General features: G+C 46.8%; 3 protein-coding genes across 6 annotated transcripts; 2 read left to right on the top strand and 1 right to left on the bottom strand.

Annotated features, from left to right (window-relative positions):
• The first annotated feature begins 24 nt into the window (after positions 1-24).
• On the top strand, positions 25-13,128 carry HARS1 (histidyl-tRNA synthetase 1). Of its 3 annotated transcripts, none has more exons than NM_001046066.2 (13): positions 25-138; positions 411-500; positions 5,998-6,117; positions 7,597-7,692; positions 8,315-8,440; positions 9,062-9,169; positions 9,318-9,416; positions 9,644-9,737; positions 9,915-10,042; positions 10,139-10,381; positions 11,925-12,041; positions 12,230-12,376; positions 12,699-13,125. In NM_001046066.2, the coding sequence occupies exons 1-13, from the start codon at positions 49-51 to the stop codon at positions 12,768-12,770; spliced, it is 1,530 nt and encodes a 509-aa protein (NP_001039531.1). In that variant the 5' UTR covers positions 25-48; the 3' UTR covers positions 12,771-13,125. The 3 variants fall into 3 exon arrangements, with proteins under 3 accessions (NP_001039531.1, XP_024849853.1, XP_024849854.1); XM_024994085.2 differs by having other exon boundaries at positions 35-138; positions 12,562-13,128; XM_024994086.2 differs by having other exon boundaries at positions 35-240; positions 12,699-13,128.
• Positions 13,129-13,548: 420 nt separating this feature from the next.
• Positions 13,549-16,748, top strand: DND1 (DND microRNA-mediated repression inhibitor 1). Of its 2 annotated transcripts, NM_001193145.1 has the most exons (4): positions 13,549-13,572; positions 13,675-13,792; positions 14,200-14,661; positions 15,803-16,266. In NM_001193145.1, the coding sequence occupies exons 1-4, from the start codon at positions 13,549-13,551 to the stop codon at positions 16,264-16,266; spliced, it is 1,068 nt and encodes a 355-aa protein (NP_001180074.1). The 2 variants fall into 2 exon arrangements, with proteins under 2 accessions (NP_001180074.1, XP_059744194.1); XM_059888211.1 differs by lacking the exons at positions 13,549-13,572; positions 13,675-13,792 and having other exon boundaries at positions 13,801-14,661; positions 15,803-16,748.
• Positions 16,601-21,505, bottom strand: WDR55 (WD repeat domain 55). The gene is given in 7 exon segments (NM_001014873.1): positions 16,601-17,291; positions 17,373-17,542; positions 17,628-17,727; positions 17,824-18,003; positions 18,107-18,194; positions 18,280-18,380; positions 21,213-21,505. Coding segments are annotated over 7 exon segments (1,149 nt in total). The 5' UTR covers positions 21,404-21,505; the 3' UTR covers positions 16,601-16,972.
• Between the last annotated feature and the right edge of the window lie 167 nt (positions 21,506-21,672).

Raw genomic sequence — 21,672 nt, 5'->3', positions numbered from 1 at the left:
GCCACCGCAGCCTATCTAGCCAGCAGTCAGTTCCAGTCAGCAGCAAGTATGGCTGATCGTGCGGCGCTGGAGGATCTGGTGCGAGTTCAGGGAGAGCGTGTGCGGGGCCTTAAGCAGCAGAAGGCCAGCGCGGAGCAGGTGCGACCCAGGCGGCGGAAGAGAGGACAAAATGAGGCCAGCGAGGACAGAGCGGGGGTGGTCTGCATAGAGGATAGGGATCTGGAAGAAGGGACTCGACTGGTAAATAGCACGACGGGCTGAGTGGGGAGGTAGTTGGGGTAGGATTTGGGAGAAGCAAAGCTAGGAGAAAGATATGCCCCACATCCTGATGAGGGAGGGATACTGAATGAATAGCGGGAGCGGGAGGGAGTGGCAGATGTGGTAGTCCAGCGCCTACTTTCCCTCCACAGATCGAGGAGGAGGTGGCAAAACTACTGAAACTGAAGGCACAGCTGGGCCCTGATGAAGGAAAACCGAAGTTTGTGCTCAAAACCCCCAAGGTAAATATTATGCCTTTAGGGAGCCTCCTAGAGGGTCCCTAATTCCACTCACAAGGACGCATATGCCTGCCCCCCTGAACCAGATCACTGAGGAGGATCTGAAATGTTGCAGAGGATACAGCAAGTTGCTCTTGGCGCCAGGCTGAACTGGACTCTATCTGAGTCATTCTGGGATGACAAAGTGATGAAAGAAACTAGGCCAGCTGGTTGCTTAGGGGAGTCTACTCCTCTTTTCATTCAGTAAATATTTACTGAGTGCTTACTGTGTTCCTAGCAGTGTACAAAACAGTGAGTTTACCATGGTGAACAATATAGCCTGCCCTCAGAGAGCTTGGGCTCCCCTGGTGGATCAGTGATAAAAGAATTTATCTGCAATGCAAGAGACACGGGTTCCATCCCTGGGTGGGGAAGATAACCTGGAGAAGGAAATGGGAACCCACTCCAGTATTTTTGCATTGGAAATCCCATGGACAGAGGAACCTGGTGGGCTACAGTCCATGGGTTCGCAAGAGCTGCACACGACTTAGCGACTAAACACACACACACACACACACACAGAGCTTACATCCTACAATGGAAACAGACTTGGGAAGAAAAATAATCCCACACGTGGATATGTAATACAAGTTGTGTTAAGTTATGTAAAGAAATAGAAAGGATTCTCTGAGAAAAATAAGGGAGAACTGCAGAGTCTGAGGAAGTAATAGACTAGTTGATCTGTAGATGAGTGGGAGACAGCCAGGTGAAGAATGTGAGGAAGATAGGTCCAGGCAGGGTAGGGAAATCCTGAAGCAAGAAAGACTCTTGGTACTACCCAAGAACTAGAAAAAGACTTTATGTCTGGAATCAAATAGAGAAGGACAGTGGAGTGGAATGGAGTTGCTAACTCAGCCTCCATGATTTCAGTTCAGGTGACACTTTCTGTGAGTTCTATAAACCAGACTACTTACCCATCATCTAGGTACCTTGGCACTTCATAAATATTCTGTTATTGCATTTATTGCTGACCTTTCATTATTCACATGGTTGATTTAACCTGAGAGGCTGAAACTAGGTGCCTGGGACTAAATAGGTATTCAGTGAATGTATATGAAATTTACTTCCGCAGTAGGAGATGATTTGTCTTCCTTATGTTGAGATGTCACCTTTTAAGAGTAATTCTTTGGGCTCCTAAAATCATTGAGCTATTATTTTCTACATGTAACTCATTTCAGACATTAAAAAGACAGTGTAAAAACCCAAGGCAGTAACCATCAATAGCTATTCAAACTATTGGGTGAAAAGATTAATGGGGATTTATTGATAGATCAGGCTGGCCTCACCTAAACCCTATGATCAATCTTAGCATTGCTAAAAGTAGGACAACCAGATATTATATTCCACCAGATGTGATGCAATAAGAAGTACACAGCACCACCTATGAAGTGTTCTTGCCAAGAACAACTGAACCTGAATCTAATCAGTCTTCAGATCTAACCACCAGTTTACTAGAAATATGGGAAATGGAGGAACACATGTTAAATGACCACATTGAGTTTACTGTTAACCAAATCTAGAATAAGAAAAATTCTTTCAGAAAAATGACTCAATTTCCTCAACAAGAAAGGACAATTTAAAAAAAAGAAAATTGTTGCAGATTAAATAGACATGAGACACATCAACCCAGTACAAGGCATGAAGTTATTTAGAATCTGATTCAAACAAGCCAAGCATAAAAAGATATGACTGCAACAATTGGGAGTAATAAACATGGTTTGGGCACTATCTAAAGGGTTGCTGTTAGGTGGGCTGATCTTAAGTTGTGTTGGTTGTAAGAAAGGTATTACACTGCTTTGTTTTTTAATCTTTGTATGTTAGAAAATCATACTGAAATATTTGTAGATGAAAGTACATCTAGGATTTTTAATTTAAAATACTGCAGGAAAAAATGATGGGGCTTAGTCAAAAAATAGCAGATGTTGATAGTTGTTTAAGCGGGTTGGTAGATACCTGGTGGTTCAGTGTACTATTCTCTATAATGTGTGTTTGAAAATTTCCATAATATAATGTTAAAAGAAAAGGTGAATATAGTGAAGAGTTAATATCTACTGTAGTTTGTTGAAATACATTTCTTGACGTGTGATTCTTAGTTAACAAAAAACTCAATATTACAGGGAAAGGACTCTTTCAAGGGACCTTCCTGGTCAAAATTATTTTCATAATGTTACATGCCCTCATTTCATTTGCAATGAAGGTGCAAAAGCACTGGTGTGTAGAACTGCTGGTGTCTTAGCACAAATCAAGATGCTGGCATGGAGCTGTACTAACAGCCACTTTATGTTCTTTACTTTCAGAAACTCACAGGGGAAAAAAATTCAGTTTTACTTAAGAATGTCCTTGATAAAACAGTAAAAATTATTAATTTTATTGATTATTGACCCTTGAGTACACTTTTTTAATATTCTACATGATGTAATGGGAAGCACGCATAAAGCACTTCTGCTGCATCCCAAAATAGAAAAAATACTTGGTGCCATGTATGAATTATAAGCTGAACTAGCTGCTTTCTTCATGGAAAACCTTTTGTATTTGAAAGAAAAACTGAAAGATAAAACTATTGTGTTAAAGATCTGGATATCTGGCAGATCTTTTAACAAAAATGAATAAAGTAAACCTTGACACCTCAAGGGAAACATTCAACAGTATGTGTTGCCAGTAAAATAAAATTCAGGTGTTCAAGAGAAAGTTAGAACTTGTTATTTTCCACCATGAGCCTGACAGCTTCCCAACACTTAAAACTTTTTTGATGAGATCTATGGTGACATGAGGAGAAGGCAATGGCACCCCACTCCAGTACTCTTGCCTGGAAAATCCCATGGACAGAGGAGCCTTAGAAGGCTGCAGTCCATGGGGTTGCGAAGAGTTGGACACAACTGAGCGACTTTACTTTCACTTTTCACTTTCATGCATTGGAGAAGGAAATGGCAACCCACTCCAGTGTTCTTGCCTTGAGAATCCCAGGGACGGGGGAGCCTGGTGGGCTGCCATCTATGGGGTCGCACAGAGTCGGACACGACTGAAGCGACTTAGCAGCAGTAGCAGCATGGTGACATGAACAAATAGGATTTTCTGATATTGTATAATGAAGCATATCAACATTTGGAATATCTATATAACTGTTATCAAAAAACCAATATTTTCTAAATGACCAATGCATGATGTTATAAAATCATGCCTGGGTAAAACAGCCATTCCAAGTACAAGATAGAGTAACAGATCCTTTTAAATTGTAGTAAAATATAGATAACATAAAATTTGCCATTTCAGCCATTTTTAGGTGTACAGTTCAGTGGCATTAAGTACATTGATATTGTTGTGTGACTATCACCACTGTTCATCCTCCAGAACTTTTTTTACCATACCAAACTAAAATTCTTTACCCATTAAATGGGGTAGTGATACCCCATTCTACCATCCCTTGGTAAGTAGTGTTCTACTTTCTGTCTATGAATTCTGTGTTCCTTATAATGGATTTTAATGTGACAGTGTAAAAAGTTCATCGATGTAGTTTTAGATTCCACATTGTAACCAATCCTTAAGAAGCTTTCCCTAATCAGATTTTGGTGTAGTTTAAGAATATCTAAGTGAAAGTGGAGAGTGAAAAAGTTGGCTTAAAGCTCAACATTCAGAAAACAAAGATCATGGCATCCGGTCCCATCATTTCATGGGAAATAGATGTGGAAACAGTGTCAGACTTTATTTTTTGGGGCTCCAAAATCACTGCAGATGGTGACTGCAGCCATGAAATTAAAAGACACTTACTCCTTGGAAGGAAAGTTATGACCAACCTAGATAGCATATTGAAAAGCAAAGACATTACTTTGCCAACAAAGGTCCATCTAGTCAAGGCTATGGTTTTTCTAGTGGTCATGTATGGATGTGAGAGTTGGACTGTGAAGAAGGCTGAGCGCTGAAGAATTGATGCTTTTGAACTGTGGTGTTGGAGAAGACTCTTGAGAGTCCCTTGGACTGCAAGGAGATCCAACCAGTCCATTCTGAAGGAGATCAGCCCTGGGATTACTTTGGAGGGAATGATGCTGAAGCTGAAACTCCAGTACTTTGGCCACCTCATGAGAAGAGTTAGCTCATTGGAAAAGACTCTGATGCTGGGAGGGATTGGGGGCAGGAGAAGAAGGGGTCGACAGAGGATGAGATGGCTGGATGGCATCACTGGCTCGATGGACGTGAGTCTGAGTGAACTCCGGGAGTTGGTGATGGACAGGGAGGCCTGGTGTGCTGCGATTCATGGGGTTGCAAAGAGTCGGACACGACTGAGCAACTGAACTGAACTGAACTGAAAGAACTAAAGTTAGCTGAAAAGTTTATTCAGATATTCCTCCTTTTATAATTATACATCTCTTTAAGGCTAGATTTTCTTTATATACTCAACCAGAACAACATATCACTACAGAATTGAATGCAAAAAGCATATATGAGAATAAAGCTGACTTCTGTTAATCCAGACATTAAAGCTTTGCAAAAATGTAAATCATTGCCACTCTTCTCACCAAATCTTTTTGTTTTGGAAAGTAGTTACGTTTTCCTAAAATGTTATTTATGTTAACATGTAATGGATTTTCTTTTTTGTTAAGTGAATTAATATTTTTAAATGTTTGCAGTTTTAATTTCAAACATGATAAATATTGATAGGAATAATCAACTTTGGAGTCCTGAGTAAATAGTAGGAATATAAAGCGGTCCTACTTGTGAGTAGCATATAAAAGCCCAAACTAGAAGTTCTGACCTGAAAGAACAGAGTTCTAGTACTGGCTGCCATGAACCTGCTGAGTGGCCTTAAATAATGATTTAACGTCTCAACATGTTCTAATTCATTTAGTCAGTCCATGTCATAGGGCTATCAGAAACAAATTAAAGGTAAATAGTATTCACTAGGATTTTTTTTTTTTTTTTTTTACATCGCTCAGTTGTGTCTGACTCTTTGCGACCCCGTGGACTGTAGCCCACCAGGCTCCTCTGTCCATGGGATTTTCCAGGCAAGAGTATTGGAGTGGGTTGCCATTTCCTTCTCCATAGGATTTTTTTTTAAGGTATGCTGGGAGAGAATATTACTTGTAAAATTTGGAATTCAATGAGTTAAGCCAGTTTGAGTTGCTTATATTGCCTGTCATCAGGTAGATGTTTTCTGTTAGGCAGGGAAATGTTTTGTTATCCCAGAAAATGAGTTTAGGAAAATTAGAGAACAGAGTTCCAAGAATTCTGGCAGATAGAACCAAAGTAAAAGATGGGTCAAAATTTAGAAAGGTGAGAGCTAATGGGTGTGGTAGTTAATAGGGAATTGTTTGCACCTGTTTTACAACTCCCTGACCTGTAGGGAAATCTAAGTTTGGGACAGAGTTTTCATTCATCATCATTGAAGTCATACTTGTATATTTCTAGACTGTATTGTTCTTTATTTTTAAACTGCATCCTTGGTTCTCTGGCTGATTTTGACTCCAAGGGCACAAGAGATTATAGTCCCCGGCAGATGGCAGTTCGAGAGAAGGTGTTTGATGTAATCATCAGCTGCTTCAAGCGCCATGGTGCAGAAGTGATTGATACACCTGTATTTGAACTAAAGGTGAGAGACAGATGAGGAGAAATTATGTGGTGGAAGAATGGGAATACCAACAACAAAGAGGGTGGCAGGGGAGTGAAGCCCAAAGGCCTCTCTCTTATTGCAGACAAAGCTTGGTATTTTCTCCATGAGAAGGGGAATGGGACTGGCATAGAGGGAGAGGGCCTGCTTTTTATTTACCTTGGTTGCAGCCAGCAGCTTCCAAAAGAGAGCCCTTCTCAGCAGTGGAAGCTGTTATGGCTCCAGACTACCCTGAATTCTGTGTCACCTGTACCCAAGATGTTTCCTAGATACAAGCAGATCAAATGTATAAAGGATAAATACGCAACCAAGTCTCCTATTGATGGATCTTGAGGTGGTTTCTAGTCTATTAAAGAGCAGTTCTTTGCATCACTCCCTGCTTAAAACCCACTGGCTCCCAGTGCATTTATAATAAAATCTAAGCTCTTTACTCGGGCTTACAAGGCCCTACATGATGTGGCAACTGCCCACCTTTCTCTTCTCATCTCATGCTATTCTTCCCCTTGTCCACTTTGCTACCATGGTCTTTTTTTCTGTTCCTGGAACATACTAAATGTGCATATCATAGGGCCTTTGTTCTTGCTCTTCCCTCTTCCTGAGCTCCCTTTTTCCCCTAGCTCTTTGCATGACTTTAATTTCAGGCTAAATTAGACATGACAGATTTTCATTTCATATCTTAATTAAAAAGCCATTCCTCAAATAATCCTCTCCAATGCCTTTTCTAAAGGAACCCTTATCTAGCATATCAACCTATTTTATTTCCATTAAAGCAGCTATCACTATCAGAAATTATCTGTTAATTTGTTTCCTTGCATTAATGTACTGCCTGTCTCCTGTCATTACTTCAGAAGATCCAAGAGGGCATGGACTGCCTTTGTTCATGGATGGAGACACAGGGCTTAGAACAATGTCGGGTGCTAGTGGGCATTTATCTACAGGACAAATTCACGGAGATAGAATTTCTGCATCAAATGGTTGTACTCATTTCTATTTCTACCTAGATTAGTTTTGCAAGTGCTGCCATAACAAAATACCATAGACTAGGTGGCTTAAACAACAGAAATGTATTGCCAGGAAGCTGGAAGTCCAAGATAAGCTGTTGGCTCCTTCTAAGGGTCATGAGGGAAGGATCTGTTCCTGGTCTCTCTCCTTGGCTTTTAGACGGTGTCTTTTCCTTGTGTCTTCACATCATCTTCCCTCCTCTGTGTCCAGATTTCCTTTTTATAAGGAGATGAGTTTTATTGGATTAGGATTCACCCTAATGACCTCATTTTAGCTTAGTTATTTCTTTAAAGACCCTGTCCCCCAATAGAGCCCTAATCTGAGGTGACTGGGGGTTCAATATATGAATTTTAGAGGAAATGTAAGTTGAAATCAGTCATCATTATAATGGGTTTTGTTTTTAAAACTTCCTTTTAAATTTTTAAATTTATCTTTGTGATCACATTTCTTTTTCTCCAGGAAACACTGACTGGAAAGTATGGAGAAGACTCTAAGCTTATCTATGACTTGAAGGACCAGGGTGGGGAGCTGCTCTCTCTTCGATATGACCTCACTGTATCTTTTTAAACTTTGGATGGATTGGCCCTCACTGGGCTGGGGCTTTTTCCAGCCTCAGGTTTGAGGGCAGCTAGACATAGTTGGGATCAAATATAATCTTGCAGCCAGGGAAATTCTTTCTCTAAAGCAGGAACTGGACTTTGGCTAAACAGAGCATAGCTAGCCTTAGAAGACTTCTGAAATCCTGAGTGAGATCTCAGCTTTATGTCAGGGTCCAGTTCTGACTCTGGCAGCAATCCCCTGGCTTCAGAATACATCTCCCTTGTCCTGTCTAATGGATGGGGTTCTCCTTAATTGACCAAAAGCCTGTTTCCTTTATCTCCAAGCTATGTCAGAGAATCATCTGCTTAGACATCGCTGAATAGGGCCTCCTTTCTGCTCCCCGGTCAATCCGCCCACCCCTCTGCTGTGCTTACCACGGCCCCAAAAGAAAAGAGCCTTAATATTTTTTGAGACTTCAGCTGCCCCTGTGGTAACAGAGTTGATTCTTGCTGATGTTCAGAAATGCTGTTAATCTTACAAGTGGTAGTTTTAGGGGTGGGGTTAGACCCCAGCTTGGTGAGAATCATCAACTTCCAGACTGTGATAAGTGGGCCATTCTTCTTAACTTTGTCATTAGGTTCCTTTTGCTCGATACTTGGCAATGAATAAACTGACCAACATTAAACGCTACCACATAGCAAAAGTATATCGGCGGGATAACCCAGCCATGACCCGAGGCCGATATCGGGAATTCTACCAATGTGTGAGTATGCGGGCGGGCTGGGTAAGGCAGGAGTCCCTCAAGCTAGTAGAACCTATTGAGTACTCATGGTGTCCTAAACAAACTAGATGCCCCAGATAATGCTAACCCTAAGATTTCTTTAGTATTTTCACATGCAATACAGGGGTTATTCTCCTCATTTTACATATGAGTAAACTTGAGGCTCAGGAAGATGAAGAGACTATAGGGATAAGAAAGGCAAAGTTAGGACCAGAAGTCTTGGTCCAGTGCTCTTTATATTAAATCACAGTGATAGGATGACAGCAAAGGATGAGGAAATTGGATTTGAGGTACTGTCATCCAGACTGGTGGCAGAGCTTCTAAATGAAGAGAGAAAATGACTGAGGCCAGGTAACTCCCCCGACAACAGTGGAAGGAAATAAGGACAAATATTGAAAGGAATAGCCCAGTAGATGGGAAGAAAACCAGGCCTGGTAAAGAGACCCAGGAAGGCTGGGGTTTTCCTCTGGGCTGACAGTCAGACAGAAAATGAAGAATGTGGCCTGCATGTGAATGCAGTAAGGCCTCCTTCATGGAAAGTAGAGCTCCCAGGAGCCCTCCCTCAAGGCCCTTGAGGACCCCTAACTACGCCTCTCCCCACAGGATTTTGACATTGCTGGGCAGTTTGACCCCATGCTTCCTGATGCAGAGTGCCTGAAGATCATGTGTGAGATCCTGAGTTCACTCCAGATTGGCGACTTCCTGGTCAAGGTCAGAGCTGAGTGGAGCTGCGGGGGGGCAAAGCTGGGCCTGGCCTCTCCCAGGGGAAGGTCCTGGTTCAGAGGCAACAGGAGCGTAAGCATCCAGCACTGTAAAGGGCCATGTAAAGAGATTCCTTACGTGCCTTGAATCACTGTAGGTGAATGATCGGCGCATCTTAGATGGGATGTTTGCCATCTGTGGTGTTCCAGATAGCAAGTTCCGCACCATCTGCTCCTCTGTGGACAAGCTGGACAAGGTAACCACCAAACACTTGACTGTTCTTTTCCCAGGTCCAACCTTGCCCTGAGATATGGAAAAGATTAGGAGAGAGAGGGCCCTGCCTCTATGCCCACAGAGGAAGAGTAGCTCCAGGATATACGTTGACAGGCAGCTTCTGCTCAAGACACCCCCTGAAGAGGGCTTATACTTGCTCTGCCCTGGGGAAGCTGTCCAGGGTTCCCTGACCCGTATGTGTCTGCCCAGGTGTCCTGGGAGGAAGTAAAGAATGAGATGGTAGGAGAGAAGGGCCTGGCACCTGAGGTGGCTGACCGCATTGGGGACTACGTCCAGCAACACGGTGAGAAACAAAGCCTGCCTCCCGAGCAGCCATCCCACTGCCCTCACGCTAAAGCTGAAATTCCTTTTTGTATGTGTACATGCATAGGAGAAAGAGAGAGAGAGGAGTGTGTGAGTGTGTATGCATACATGTATCTTTTTCTTCTTGTCAGTCTAGTTCACAGATCTGTCTCCCCAGGTGGAGTATCCCTGGTGGAACAGCTGCTCCAGGATCCTAAACTGTCCCAGAACAAGCAGGCCCTCGAGGGCCTGGGAGACCTGAAGCTGCTATTTGAGTATCTGACCTTGTTTGGCATTGCTGACAAGGTGAGTCAGGTTGGGATGGAAGCCTCAGCTGAGCTCTGGGGCTGAAGGCCGGCCCTTGAGCCTCGTCTGATATTGACCATATTCTTCTCCCCCCAGATCTCCTTCGACCTGAGCCTTGCTCGAGGACTGGACTACTATACCGGCGTGATCTATGAGGCAGTGCTGCTACAGCCTCCAGCCCGAGCAGGGGAAGAACCCCTGGGTGTGGGCAGCGTGGCTGCTGGAGGGCGCTATGATGGGCTGGTGGGCATGTTTGATCCCAAAGGGCGCAAGGTGCCCTGTGTAGGGCTCAGCATTGGAGTAGAGCGGATCTTTTCCATCGTGGAGCAGAGGCTGGAGGTAGGGCTTGGGGCTGGGTGGAGGAAATTCTGGATAGTTGGTGGCACCTGAGCTATCTTCTTTGATCTCTAAGGAGGAAGTAGTACTGCACTGGTCAAGAAGCATCTTTGCAAAGAAAGGGAGAAGACAGTTGCTGTCCTTTAGACTCTCACCCTAAAAAGGCCAGCTTGATGGATCTTTAATCATTCTTTCTTCACAAAATCCTTTGCTCTGGGTCCCTACTTTGCTCAGAGCTGTCAGAAATCCAGGCCAATATATCTAAAGACCTGGATCTTTCTCATAATACCGAACACTTAATATTTTACTCCTCTGTGCTTGGGCACTGTGCTTCATGCTTTTCATGCACTGTCTAAAAAACTTCTTAAACAGCCTTCTGAGGGTAGTAGTAGTAGTAGTTTAGTCGCGAAGTCATGTCTGACTCTTGTGACCCTATGGACTGTGGCCTCCCAGGCTCCTCTGGCCATGGGATTCTCCAGGCAAGAATACTGGAGTGGGTTGCCATTTCCGTCTCCAGGAGATCTTCCCAACCCAGGAATCAAACCCAGGTCTCCTGCATTGCAGGCAGATTCTTTACCAACAGCTATGAGGGAAGCCCAAGAAGGTAGCTACTTTTATTATTGACATTTTTCAGACAAGGAAACTGAAGATTATAGATAAAATAATTTGCCAAAGGTTTAAGTGGCACAGTCAGAATTTGAATGCAGGCAGTCTAACTCCAGTCTTGCTCCCAGTCACTCTGATACTATCTCTAAGTGGGAAGCATGTATCTGAGGCTCTGGGATCCTTGAGATGGCTATCTTGACTCTCCAGCACCTACAGTAATGTGAGGAAAGCCCTTCGTGGCCTCAGGCCCACTTCTGTTGCTACTGTTCTTGGGTAACCTTCCCACTGCTCCCATCCTTTTCTTGAGGTCACTGTTTTCCAATTGAAGTTCCAACGGGCAGCTTATATTGTAAGAACAATAGAAATAGTTTTCCATAAAAAGTAACAGGCAGCAGCAGCATTCTTCTCCCCTCCATCCACACCCCTCCTATGGCTTTAGAGTAAGAGACAGTCTCTTGACTGTCAGTGCTAGAACTGCTAGGGGTGATTGGATTGCCTGTGTGAATGCAGAATATCACTTCCTTATGATGGATCCACAAGATAGTAGATGGAGATAAGCTTGTTCATAAACTGTACATAAGCTACCTTTGTGTGTGCTCAGTCACTCAGTTGTGTCCAACTCTTTGTGATCCCATGGAGTGTAGCCCGCCAGACTCCACAGTCCATGGAATTTTCCAGGCAAGAATACTGGAGTGGGTTGCCATTTCCTTTAAAAGCTACCTTTACCCTCCATTATTTATTCTGGGAAGTCATGCATAAGCCACTCAGTTCATTTCTTATTCTTCTAAGAGCTAATTTTTGCCCAATTGCTAGATGAGAAAAGACTAGCCTGCCCTGATGGAGTTGGGGCCTGCTCTCAGAATACTGACAAGAGCCTGCTCTGTTTGCTCACTGAAGGTGTTGTAAAGGTTAGCTCAGCTCTTTCTTAACTCTTTTCTAGGCCTTGGAGGAGAAGGTACGGACCACAGAGACACAGGTGCTTGTGGCATCTGCACAGAAGAAGCTGCTGGAAGAGAGACTGAAGCTCATCTCAGAGTTATGGGATGCTGGGATCAAGGTAGAGGAGGCAAGCCCCCCGGTGGCAGCAGATTTGGGAATGCTGAACACACACGAAATAAAAGCTTATCCATAATGGCCCTGCCATTCCTATGATTTCTTGGGGTGAAGATCAGAGCGAGGGGCCCCAAGAAGGTTGTCCCTGAGGATTGCAGAAGCCAGCTTTTTTTCTTCCCTGGTCCCCCGCAGGCAGAACTGCTCTACAAAAAGAACCCCAAGTTACTGAATCAGCTGCAGTACTGTGAGGAGACAGGCATCCCACTGGTGGCCATCATTGGTGAGCAAGAGCTCAAGGATGGGGTCATCAAGCTGCGCTCAGTGGCCAGCAGGGAAGAGGTAAGTAGGTGGGCAGGAAGGGGGAGGGACACGGAATGAATGCCATTTCTCAATGCAGCGGCCCATTCAAGACCTAAGCAAAAGCCTGGCATTCGTAGTAGCCCCCTAAAGGACTGAGGGGGTAGCATGATACTATGCTTATGGTCTCCATCCCCACATACCCTGTGTCTCTCTGGCTTCCCTAGGAAGCACTGTCTCCCCTGACGTGTTTGACTGGGTTCCTGCTCCCAGCGGAGCCAGGCCTGATGACTAGAAGAAGACATGGGCGCTCAGCAGTGGAACACAAGATGCTCATACCACCTTGTCCTTCCTTCCTGGCCAGGTGGACGTCCGAAGAGAAGACCTTGTGGAGGAAATCAAAAGGAGAACAAGCCAGCCGCTTTGCATCTGCTGAGTTGAGCAAACTATCAGAAGAAAGTGGGACTCACACTATTTAAGGCTAAGATAAGACTCTGCATACCTACTTCAACAGCTTTGCACATTTCTGTCCCAACAGGAAGACCTGAAAAGTGGTCAGAACAGAGACTTTTTTATTTTTATTATGATTATTTTATTTGTAATCACAGACAAAAATGGTCAGGTACTATACCATTTATCCATATGGCTCTGAGGGCTTAGTAGTCCTGCCTGTGTCCCTGGGCTACAGGGACCTGGCCCAAGATGGTCTCTTCTGCAGAGCCCTACAACCGGGTAGAGGGAACGCTCCCCACAACCAGCCTTGGAAGGTCCAATAAAATGCCTCAACCACTGGAGCCTGTCTGTGTCACTGCCTGCCGCCTAGCCCTGCCTTCCTGGTCAGAGTCTGGGTCTCCCACTGCGACCACTTCAGCGGTAGAAAATGGGGAGAGACACTTAACAGTAGCCCCCATGGGCTCTTCTGCAGGGTGGAGGGTGTCCCGGACGTCCTCACCTGTATGTTGCCTCCATCCTGCCAGTCTGCAAGCCATTTTTGAAGAGGTGGAGCTGTCTGCAGACCCACTCGCTAGGGTCTCTAGCTTTCACCTGCGGGTGCGAGGTTCGAGCGGCGCAAGTTCGGCGGATACCCCACCCCCTTGGTGGGCGGGGTCGTGCTCAGAGCCAATGAGAGCTTGGGGGGTAGTGGGGTAGGGAAGCTTCCAGATAGGCAGATAAGAAGATTATAAAGGGGGTACGAGTGAGCCAGCTGGGAAGCCATGCAGTCCAAACGCGAATGTGAGGTAAGTGGTTGGCTACCAGAAAGTCCATGAACCCTGGGCATCACTGGCGAGACGGGGACGGGCGCGGCAGTCCGCCATTCCAACCCACCCTTTTCCCCTCAGCTGTGGTGTGAGAGGGTGAATCCCGAAAACAAGGCGGCGTTGGAGGCGTGGGTCAGGGAGACGGGCATCCGGCTGGTGCAGGTGAACGGGCAGAGAAAGTATGGCGGGCCACCCCCAGGTAAGGTCTTACCAGCCGTATGCCTGCTAGGGGGCTAAGCCAGCCTCTACGGCCCCGACTCGCCGCGTTCAGGGGAGGGAGGGGCCTACCCCGAGGCTCCACTCGGAGTTGAGTAGGAAACCCCAAGCTACCCGTTACACGCACTCCCCAGCCCAAGCAGATGAAATTTATAATCTGTGCCTTCCCACCCACCCGCCCCCTCGAGGAAGGGAGCAAGTCTAGTCTTAAAATGCCAGTCCCATTGGTAATTCAGTCACTCGATTATGCCGACGACCCGGAGGATTACGGGTGTTTTACCCATTTCACAAACGTGTGCACACGTACTCCCTCACGCGCTCGGTCCCTGGACCCCGACCCAGGAACTATCCGGTTGGATGACGGTGCCCTTCTCCACCCTCTTCTCCCAGGATGGGTGGGCAGCCCGCCGCCGGCCGGGTCGGAGGTGTTTATCGGGCGGCTGCCCCAGGACGTGTACGAGCACCAGCTGATTCCACTGTTCCAGCGCGTGGGCCGCCTCTACGAGTTTCGTCTGATGATGACCTTCAGCGGCCTGAACCGCGGCTTCGCTTACGCCCGCTACAGCTCGCGGCGCGGCGCCCAAGCCGCCATCGCCACGCTGCACAACCACCTGCTGCGGCCGTCCTGCCCGCTGCTCGTGTGCCGCAGCACCGAGAAGTGCGAGCTGAGCGTGGACGGGCTGCCGCCGGGCCTGAGCCACCGCGCGCTACTCCGCGCGCTGCAGCCGCTGGGACCCGGCCTGCAGGAGGCGCTGCTGCTGCCTAGCCCCGGGCCGACGCCCGCACAGATAGCACTGCTCAAGTTCAGCTCGCACCGGGCCGCAGCCATGGCCAAAAAGGCCCTGGTGGAAGGTAGGACTGGAGACCGCGGGGGACCGATTGGTTGGGAGCAAACACTATGCCGGGCACTTTACCTGTACAGGTCAGCATAGTTCAAAAAGCGGGTTAAAGAGGCTAGAGCTTAGGGTCAAATTTGAGACAGACTATTTGGCCTCACGTTTTTATATTTTTACTGGTCCTACCAGCTATCAGTGACCTAAACGTAACACTTTCCATGCATTATTTCCTGACTTAACCCTCCTCACGGTAATGAAACAAAACGTTGGCCCTCTTGAGATTGGAGACTGGTTTAAGAAAAATTGACTTGCCGGAGGCAATCAACTGAGCTTACCTTTTACACATTGTAGAACCTGCTTCCTGAGACTGAGAATAATTAAACAGCTTTTAGCACATTCTTTTGTTCTTGGCAAGTTCTTGGCAAGTATTCATGGTAAAGTTTAGCTATTATGATGGTTATGAGGTAGGCAAAGCCTGCCATCAACCAGTACCCCAAGGGAACTTAGAAGGTAGCAGTTATTAGGTCCCTTTGTAAATAAACACAGTGAAGCCTGGAGAAGTTATTTAACTTTAAGTTGCCTGGGGTCACAGGCTTCCCTGGTGGCTCAGTGGTATAAGAATCCAACTGCCAGTGTGGGAGACACAAGAGACAGGAGTTTGATCCCTGGTTCAGCAAGATCCCCTGGAGGAGGAAATGACCACCACTCCAGTATTGCCTGGGAAATCCCTTGGACAGAGGAGCCTGCTGGACTACAGTCAGTGGGGTTGCAAAGAACCAGACACAACCAAGCATACACACATGCACACTTGGGTACCACCACCAGGAAATGGGAAGGTTAGAAATTAAATAGGCTTATGTGACTCCAGGGGCTTCCCTGGTGGCTCAGATAGTAAAGAATCTGCCTGAAGTGCAGGAGACCCAGGTTCTATTCCTGGGTCGGGAAGATTCCCTGGAGAAGGAAATGGCAACCCACTCCAGTATCTTTGCCTGGAGAATTCTGTGGACAGAGGAGCCTGGTGGGCTACACGCCATGAGGTCACAAAGAGTTGGACATGACTGACCAACGAACAGATTAAAAAGATGTGACTCCGAAGGACTGAGTCTGGGAGTTTAGGCCCGGGGCTTAGACCTACCCTGTTTGTCTTTTTCCTGCAGGGCAGTCCCACCTCTGTGGAGAACAGGTGGCTGTGGAGTGGCTTAAGCCAGACCTGAAGCAGCGACTCCGCCAGCAGCTCATGGGTACCTCGCTACAGTGCCTACAGCCTGAGGGCAACCGATTAGCCCTGGCCAGGGACCAGGGGCTCGAGTTCCAAGGGTCTCAGGTTGCCTTGCAGCTGCTGTGCCAACGGATGAAGCTGGGCAGCCCAGTGTTCCTCACCAAGTGTTTGGGCACAAGCCCTGCTGGCTGGCACCGCTTCTGGTACCAGGTGGTGATCCCCGGGCATCCGGTGCCCTTCAGTGGCCTCATCTGGGTTGTGCTGACCCCAGATGGGCAGGATGGGCATGAGGTGGCTAAGGATGCAGTATCTGCACGGCTGCTGGAAGCAATGAGTGAGTCTAGGGCCAGCCTCCTTTGGTCTACTGGGGCTGAGGCAGGAGGTACCATGGTTCAACAGTGACCTTATCCTCTCCACAGGGAGCCTTTGTCTGCACCCAGCCCAGCAGGCCTGGGCAGCCACTATCTGACTCCAAGAAGGGGAGGAGCATAGGCCCTGCCCTAGACTTGACACAGCCTCCCAGCTGGGGCAGGGCCCCAGAACACCTGGGGGCAGCTCAGGTTTGGCCAAAGTTGTGGTGAGGGAACTTCCCTTCTCCCATTCTGGGGTTTCATTGGACCCCAAGGTGTTCTATGTCACACACACATACACACACACACACACACACACACATACCCTCTCTCCTCCTCCCACAGTTTAGTATGAATCTTTGTTTCTTATTTCCCTGTTTTGTCTTCTTTGTTGAAGTTTTTATTTGAGGGCTGGTGGAACCAAAGGGTCAAACATCTGCCTTTGCCCCCACCACTTGGTTATGGTTTTGGTGTATGTGTAGTTTTGAATTCTTCTATGCTGGTTGTATTTATATTAAACCCCTGGTTGGTGTATACCTGTGTCTGTGCTGTCTTGCCCCAACTGTGGGCTTTGTCTTACACTGGTGGAGTGAGCAGCTGCTACAAAGCCAGTACTTCCTCACAGCAGTGTGCTGATCCTGAGCATCTTCTTGTGCTGCACAAAAGGATAATTTCAATTCCCAGCCTCTCTAGGGATCCAACCCAGAAAACAAGACTTTTGTCCACTGAGAACCCATCCTGAGGTTCAGCTCATCCCTTCAGTCACTGTCATCCTCACTCTCCTCCTCCTCCAGAGTTTTGGCATCCTCTCCCTCTTCCCTCAGTCCTGCAAAGAAGTCATCAGTGCTCCAGGCCTTGCTGCTCAGTGCCCGCAGTGGTCCTCCCTTTTTCTTGCGTCGGCGGTAGTCATCCACCACCAGAGCCCGCAGCTGGGCCATGTCCCAAAACTTGAGTCGCTGGTCATGGCCACTGCTGGCCAGGAAACAGCCGCAGTGGGAGAGAGCTAGGTTCTCTACAGGCTCCTCAGCATGCTGGCCCACACTGCCTACCACTCGGTTCGGCAGGATGTTGACAGCCCTAGGCAGAAAGAAAAGTGTTGGGTATGGGTTGGTTAGGTCTGCCCTTCCTATGACTTGAAGGCCATCTGGTTTCTCTCACCTGATGACTCCATCAGTAGAGCCAGCACACAGCAGACTCTCTGTCACTGGAACCATGCAGTCAATGGACTCGGCTCTCAAGGCAAAGCGGTCACTTGTGGCCCCAAAGCCATCCCAGTTGAAGAGGTAGATGGTACCTTCACTGGAGCCACATGCCACCTTCCTCCCATACTGCAGGGAAACAGGGCAAAACAGGTTTGTGGAGCCACATCAGATCAAGTCCCTCACACCTTCATCCCACCCAACCCAGTTGTACTTTCATAAGTGTAACAGAGGTGAGGTCTCCAGACTGGGGCTCAGAGAGCAACTCAAACCGGCGTCGCTTGATGTTGAAGACACCGAGGCAGCCATCTCCACTGTAAAGAGAGCACAGCAGCAGGACTGGCTGGAGGCACTCACTGAGGGAGGCGTGTGATACAGGAGAAGGGTGGGACACAGCTTTGGGGCTGTACCTGGCTGTCAGCAGCAGTTTCTTGTCGGGATCCAGAGCCATGTCAGCAATGTACTCCTCATGCTGCCGCATATCCATTAAGGGGCCCTCCTTCCTTTGGTCCCAGAGGCGGATGCCACCTGTATCATCCCCAGTGGCCAGAACATTCTCATCCACCAGCAGCAGACTGTTGATGGGGGCACTAGAGACATAGATACAGAATTTCCTGGAGCACCTCTGTCCCAGTAGGGATGTACTGATCAATTCTTACCCTTTATCTCAAAACACAATAGGCTTCCCCTTACCCATGAGCCTTGGAAATGCGTCTTTCCAGTCGGCCCAGCTCCACATCTAGAAAATGGATGGCTTTGTCCTTGGAGACAGTAACAAGTTCTGGTGGGGGAAATGCCCAGGTCATGGTACTGTTCATTGCTCCCTTCCCACCACCACATTGCTGGCGGTCTTCCCTAATACTCACTCTGCCCATCTTCAGAGAAGACAACGGCTCGACAGGACTTGAGGTGGTGACCTGAGGACCAGAGCTCCTTGGTTTCTCCCTCTTGGCAGGAGTAGGAAAAGCTGGGGAGAACAGAAGAACAATGAATGACCCCAGACCTCACCTGGCAGTGTAGGACCAACTAGCCAACTTTCAATCTACCTAGGAGTTACTCATTGTACACCTCCAAGCCCAAGGAGCATACCATCCCATTCTCCCATTTTCAGTGAGCTTCAAATGTTAGATCTTTTTTTCACTCAATGTATGTTTTGGGACCTCATCCAACCCCCATCCCTCTTCATCATTGGAAACCCTAGCCTGGAGAAAGATTAGGTATGAATCACTCTGGAAGTCCAAAACTAACAACAGAAGAACAGGCCAGAGGTTGGAAATGTAAAGATTAATAAAGACAGAGAACTTGCACTCCAGGTCTATGGAGCTAAGTGTGAAAGTGTTAGTTACTCAGTCGTCTACAACCCCACGATCCCATGGAGTGTAGCCCACCAGGTTCCTCTGTCCATGGAATTCTCCAGGCAAGAATAATGGAGTGGGTACCCATTCCCTTCTCCAGGATCTTTCTCACCCAGGGATCAAACCCAAGTCTCCTGCACTGCAGACATATTCTTCACAGTCTAAGCCACCATTGAAGCCCAGGGGAGCTAAGAGAAGCCACAATTATAGTACATTGTGACCACATGCTGAAATAGTGGTAGGATGAAAAGGCAGAGAGAACAGAGAGGTACCAGCCTGTAAGCTCAGCTTTGAGGCAAGTACCTGTCCAGAGATTATCCACAGTGCCTGCCTCAGCAGATTTTCAAAAAGGGTCCAATAAATGTTCTGTCCCAGTGCCTAACATGAAAAAGCTGCTTAATAAATATTCACAAACTGAATGAATGCCTTGGAAGGGAAGAGAGTCTTGGAAAGCTAACCACGTTGATGACACCTGAGTTGGATCATGAAGAATAAGTAGTTCACCTGGCAGAGAACAAGGGGCAGATATTGGAGATAGATGCTGATGTCCTTCCCAAGGCAGAAAAAAGGGATGAGGAGAGTTCAAGTGGCAAGAGAGGTATGGCTATATCTTGAAAGATGAGCTGAACTGGGCTTAAAACAATCATGCAGGCCAAATAGAAGTCTGAATTGAATTCTTTGGGCAAAAGGAACCTCTCTGGAATGGTCATGAGTTAACTTCAAGGCCTCCAGAAGGCAGTGGCTGAGGGTAGGAAGAGGAGATAAACAGAAGACATGAGGGGTATGAAGAAAGGTGACTCCCAAGTACCTGACACTGTAAACATGGACAGAAATAGTAAACCTCTTTACAAAATAAGTATTACTGTTATTTTGTTTTTTTCTGGCTGTGCCACTCAGCTAGCGAAATCTTAGTTCCCCAATCAGGGATGGAAACTGGGACCCTGGCAGTGAAAGCAGCAAGTCCTAACCACTGGACCACCAGGGAATTACCCCTTGTTCCCACTTGCAAAGATTAAAAAAAAAAAAATTTAACTTGCCCAAGGACACTGTAGCTAATGAGGGGTTTGGGATTTAAATCCATTAAGTAAATCTGATAGAACAACTCTCCTGGTTAGGGCCTTCAATGATTTTTCACTGCTTCCAGCTTATATTTTTTATTCAAAAAGCAAACATGTGTTGAGCACTCACCCTGGGCTAGAAGCAGCAGACATAATGAGAACTAAACAGACTACAGATTATACACTCCAGAACACTGTATTTCAAACTCTAGTCGTGACCCATTAGTGAGTCAGTATTTTCTGTATGCCCACGATTACAATAGGATAAAATAAACCAGAAAATATCAAAGTGCACCACACAAAACATAAAAGGTATTTTTCCTGTGGGGCGAGGTCAAAAAAGTTAAATTTTTTTTTTTTAGTGGAGGAGAAAGCATTCAAATTATTACACAAATTACACATCATTATGCAGTTTAGGAGCAAAAGGTATCTGGTGCCAAGGCAGCATCTAACTGATAATCTAATTTAGTCTGCACCACCTTGGAAGAGTGAGGAGATGCTGAGAACTCTGGGACAATAGGTTCAAGAGGGAAATTCCAGACAGAATGATAATGTGCAAAGGAGCTGAGCCTTCAAGGTGCATTTTTTATTTATTTATTTATTTATATATATATTTTTTAATTTGAAGCAGCTTTATTCAAGTAAGTTAAGTCAAATAAGCTAAAGAAGGTGAATGCATTTTGTAAAATGTAAAACAATGTGCAAATTCAAGTGAAATCAGTAATGCTGCTGCTACTGCTGCTAAGTCACTTTAGTCGTGTCCGACTCTGTGTGATCCCATAGACGGCAGCCCACCAGGCTCCGCCGTCCCTGGGATTCTCCAGGCAAGAACACTGGAGTGGGTTGCCATTTCCTTCTCCACAAGGTGCATTTTTTAAAAGGTAACAATGAATAAGCACAGAAAGCAAAAAAACTGAACAAGGGCCAGAAGGTCAAGGCCCTTAACCAGATTAAGGAATCTGAATCCTAAAAACAAAGGTAAACTATTGAAGGGTTTTAATCAAGGAAGTGAAGGGGTCGGATCTGTGTTTTTAAAAAATCAGTTAAAATGGGCAAGAAGGGAAAGCAGGGGGCCCAGCTGGTCCTGTTTCAGAATCAATACATATTTCGGTGGGAAGTAAGTGTCTTGAAGGCCTAGTTGTTCCGCTACTTCTCCGGGCTCCGTCAGGGCATTCCAGCCACTCTTTCAGTTCTTTTAAGAGATTTGTGTGGTAACCTGCTTAAAGCCGAACGTTATTAAACGAACTGGACATGATTTAAGTCTTGTAAACTTAATCTCCCCGTAACTTTCTTTCCTTATCCCAGCTCCATTCCTGAGGAGCTTCCAGACTGAGCAGCCCTAGACCCACCACACTCTTCACGCCCCCATCTCTGCCCTGCACTTACACAAACACGTCCCCGTCCACGTCCCCCGCTGCCAAAAGGTCGCGGGCCGGATGGAACGCCAGCCCACTAGCCGGAGCCTCCAAGACGATATCTTCCGGAGTGTCCCGGATCCGGGCTGGGGCTTCCGTGGCGTCGGGATCCTCCTCGTCGCTCCCATCCTCCGCGGCCCTCTCCTCACACATGCGGTCCATGCACCAGATGACCTGAGCCGCGAAGGAAACGGGAAGTGAACCCAAGAACTAGCTACAAAGAAGTAGGAATGGCCCAGACAACCGCTTCAGGATTGAGGGGCTGGACAGGAAGTGGCGTTTAGGCGTTCTCCGTAACCCGGAAGAGGCGGAGCCAGACTCGCTGGTACGTGAAAACGAACGGAGGAGCTCGGGCGCTTAAGCCCGGTACTTCCATGCGTTGCAATGGAGAGTTGCTGGGCTGGCTATACAGCACAACCCTCAACCCCCTG

This window comes from Bos taurus, chromosome 7, assembly GCF_002263795.3.
Source record: "Bos taurus isolate L1 Dominette 01449 registration number 42190680 breed Hereford chromosome 7, ARS-UCD2.0, whole genome shotgun sequence".
NCBI lineage: Eukaryota > Metazoa > Chordata > Mammalia > Artiodactyla > Bovidae > Bos > Bos taurus.
Note: the sequence above shows the minus strand (reverse complement) of the source record. Positions and strands in the feature narration are given on the sequence as shown.

What these genes read in the sequence shown, in the direction of transcription:
- HARS1 (XM_024994085.2), top strand. Translation starts at nt 49, where the DNA reads ATGGCTGATCGTGCGGCGCTGGAGGATCTGGTGCGAGTTCAGGGAGAG. An exon ending in AGAAGGCCAGCGCGGAGCAG is followed by an intron (nt 139 to 410) that starts GTGCGACCCAGG and finishes TTCCCTCCACAG; the next exon opens with ATCGAGGAGGAGGTGGCAAA. An exon ending in GGACTACGTCCAGCAACACG is followed by an intron (nt 9,738 to 9,914) that starts GTGAGAAACAAA and finishes CTGTCTCCCCAG; the next exon opens with GTGGAGTATCCCTGGTGGAA.
- DND1 (XM_059888211.1), top strand. Translation starts at nt 13,953, where the DNA reads ATGAAATTTATAATCTGTGCCTTCCCACCCACCCGCCCCCTCGAGGAA. An exon ending in CAAAAAGGCCCTGGTGGAAG is followed by an intron (nt 14,662 to 15,802) that starts GTAGGACTGGAG and finishes TTTTTCCTGCAG; the next exon opens with GGCAGTCCCACCTCTGTGGA.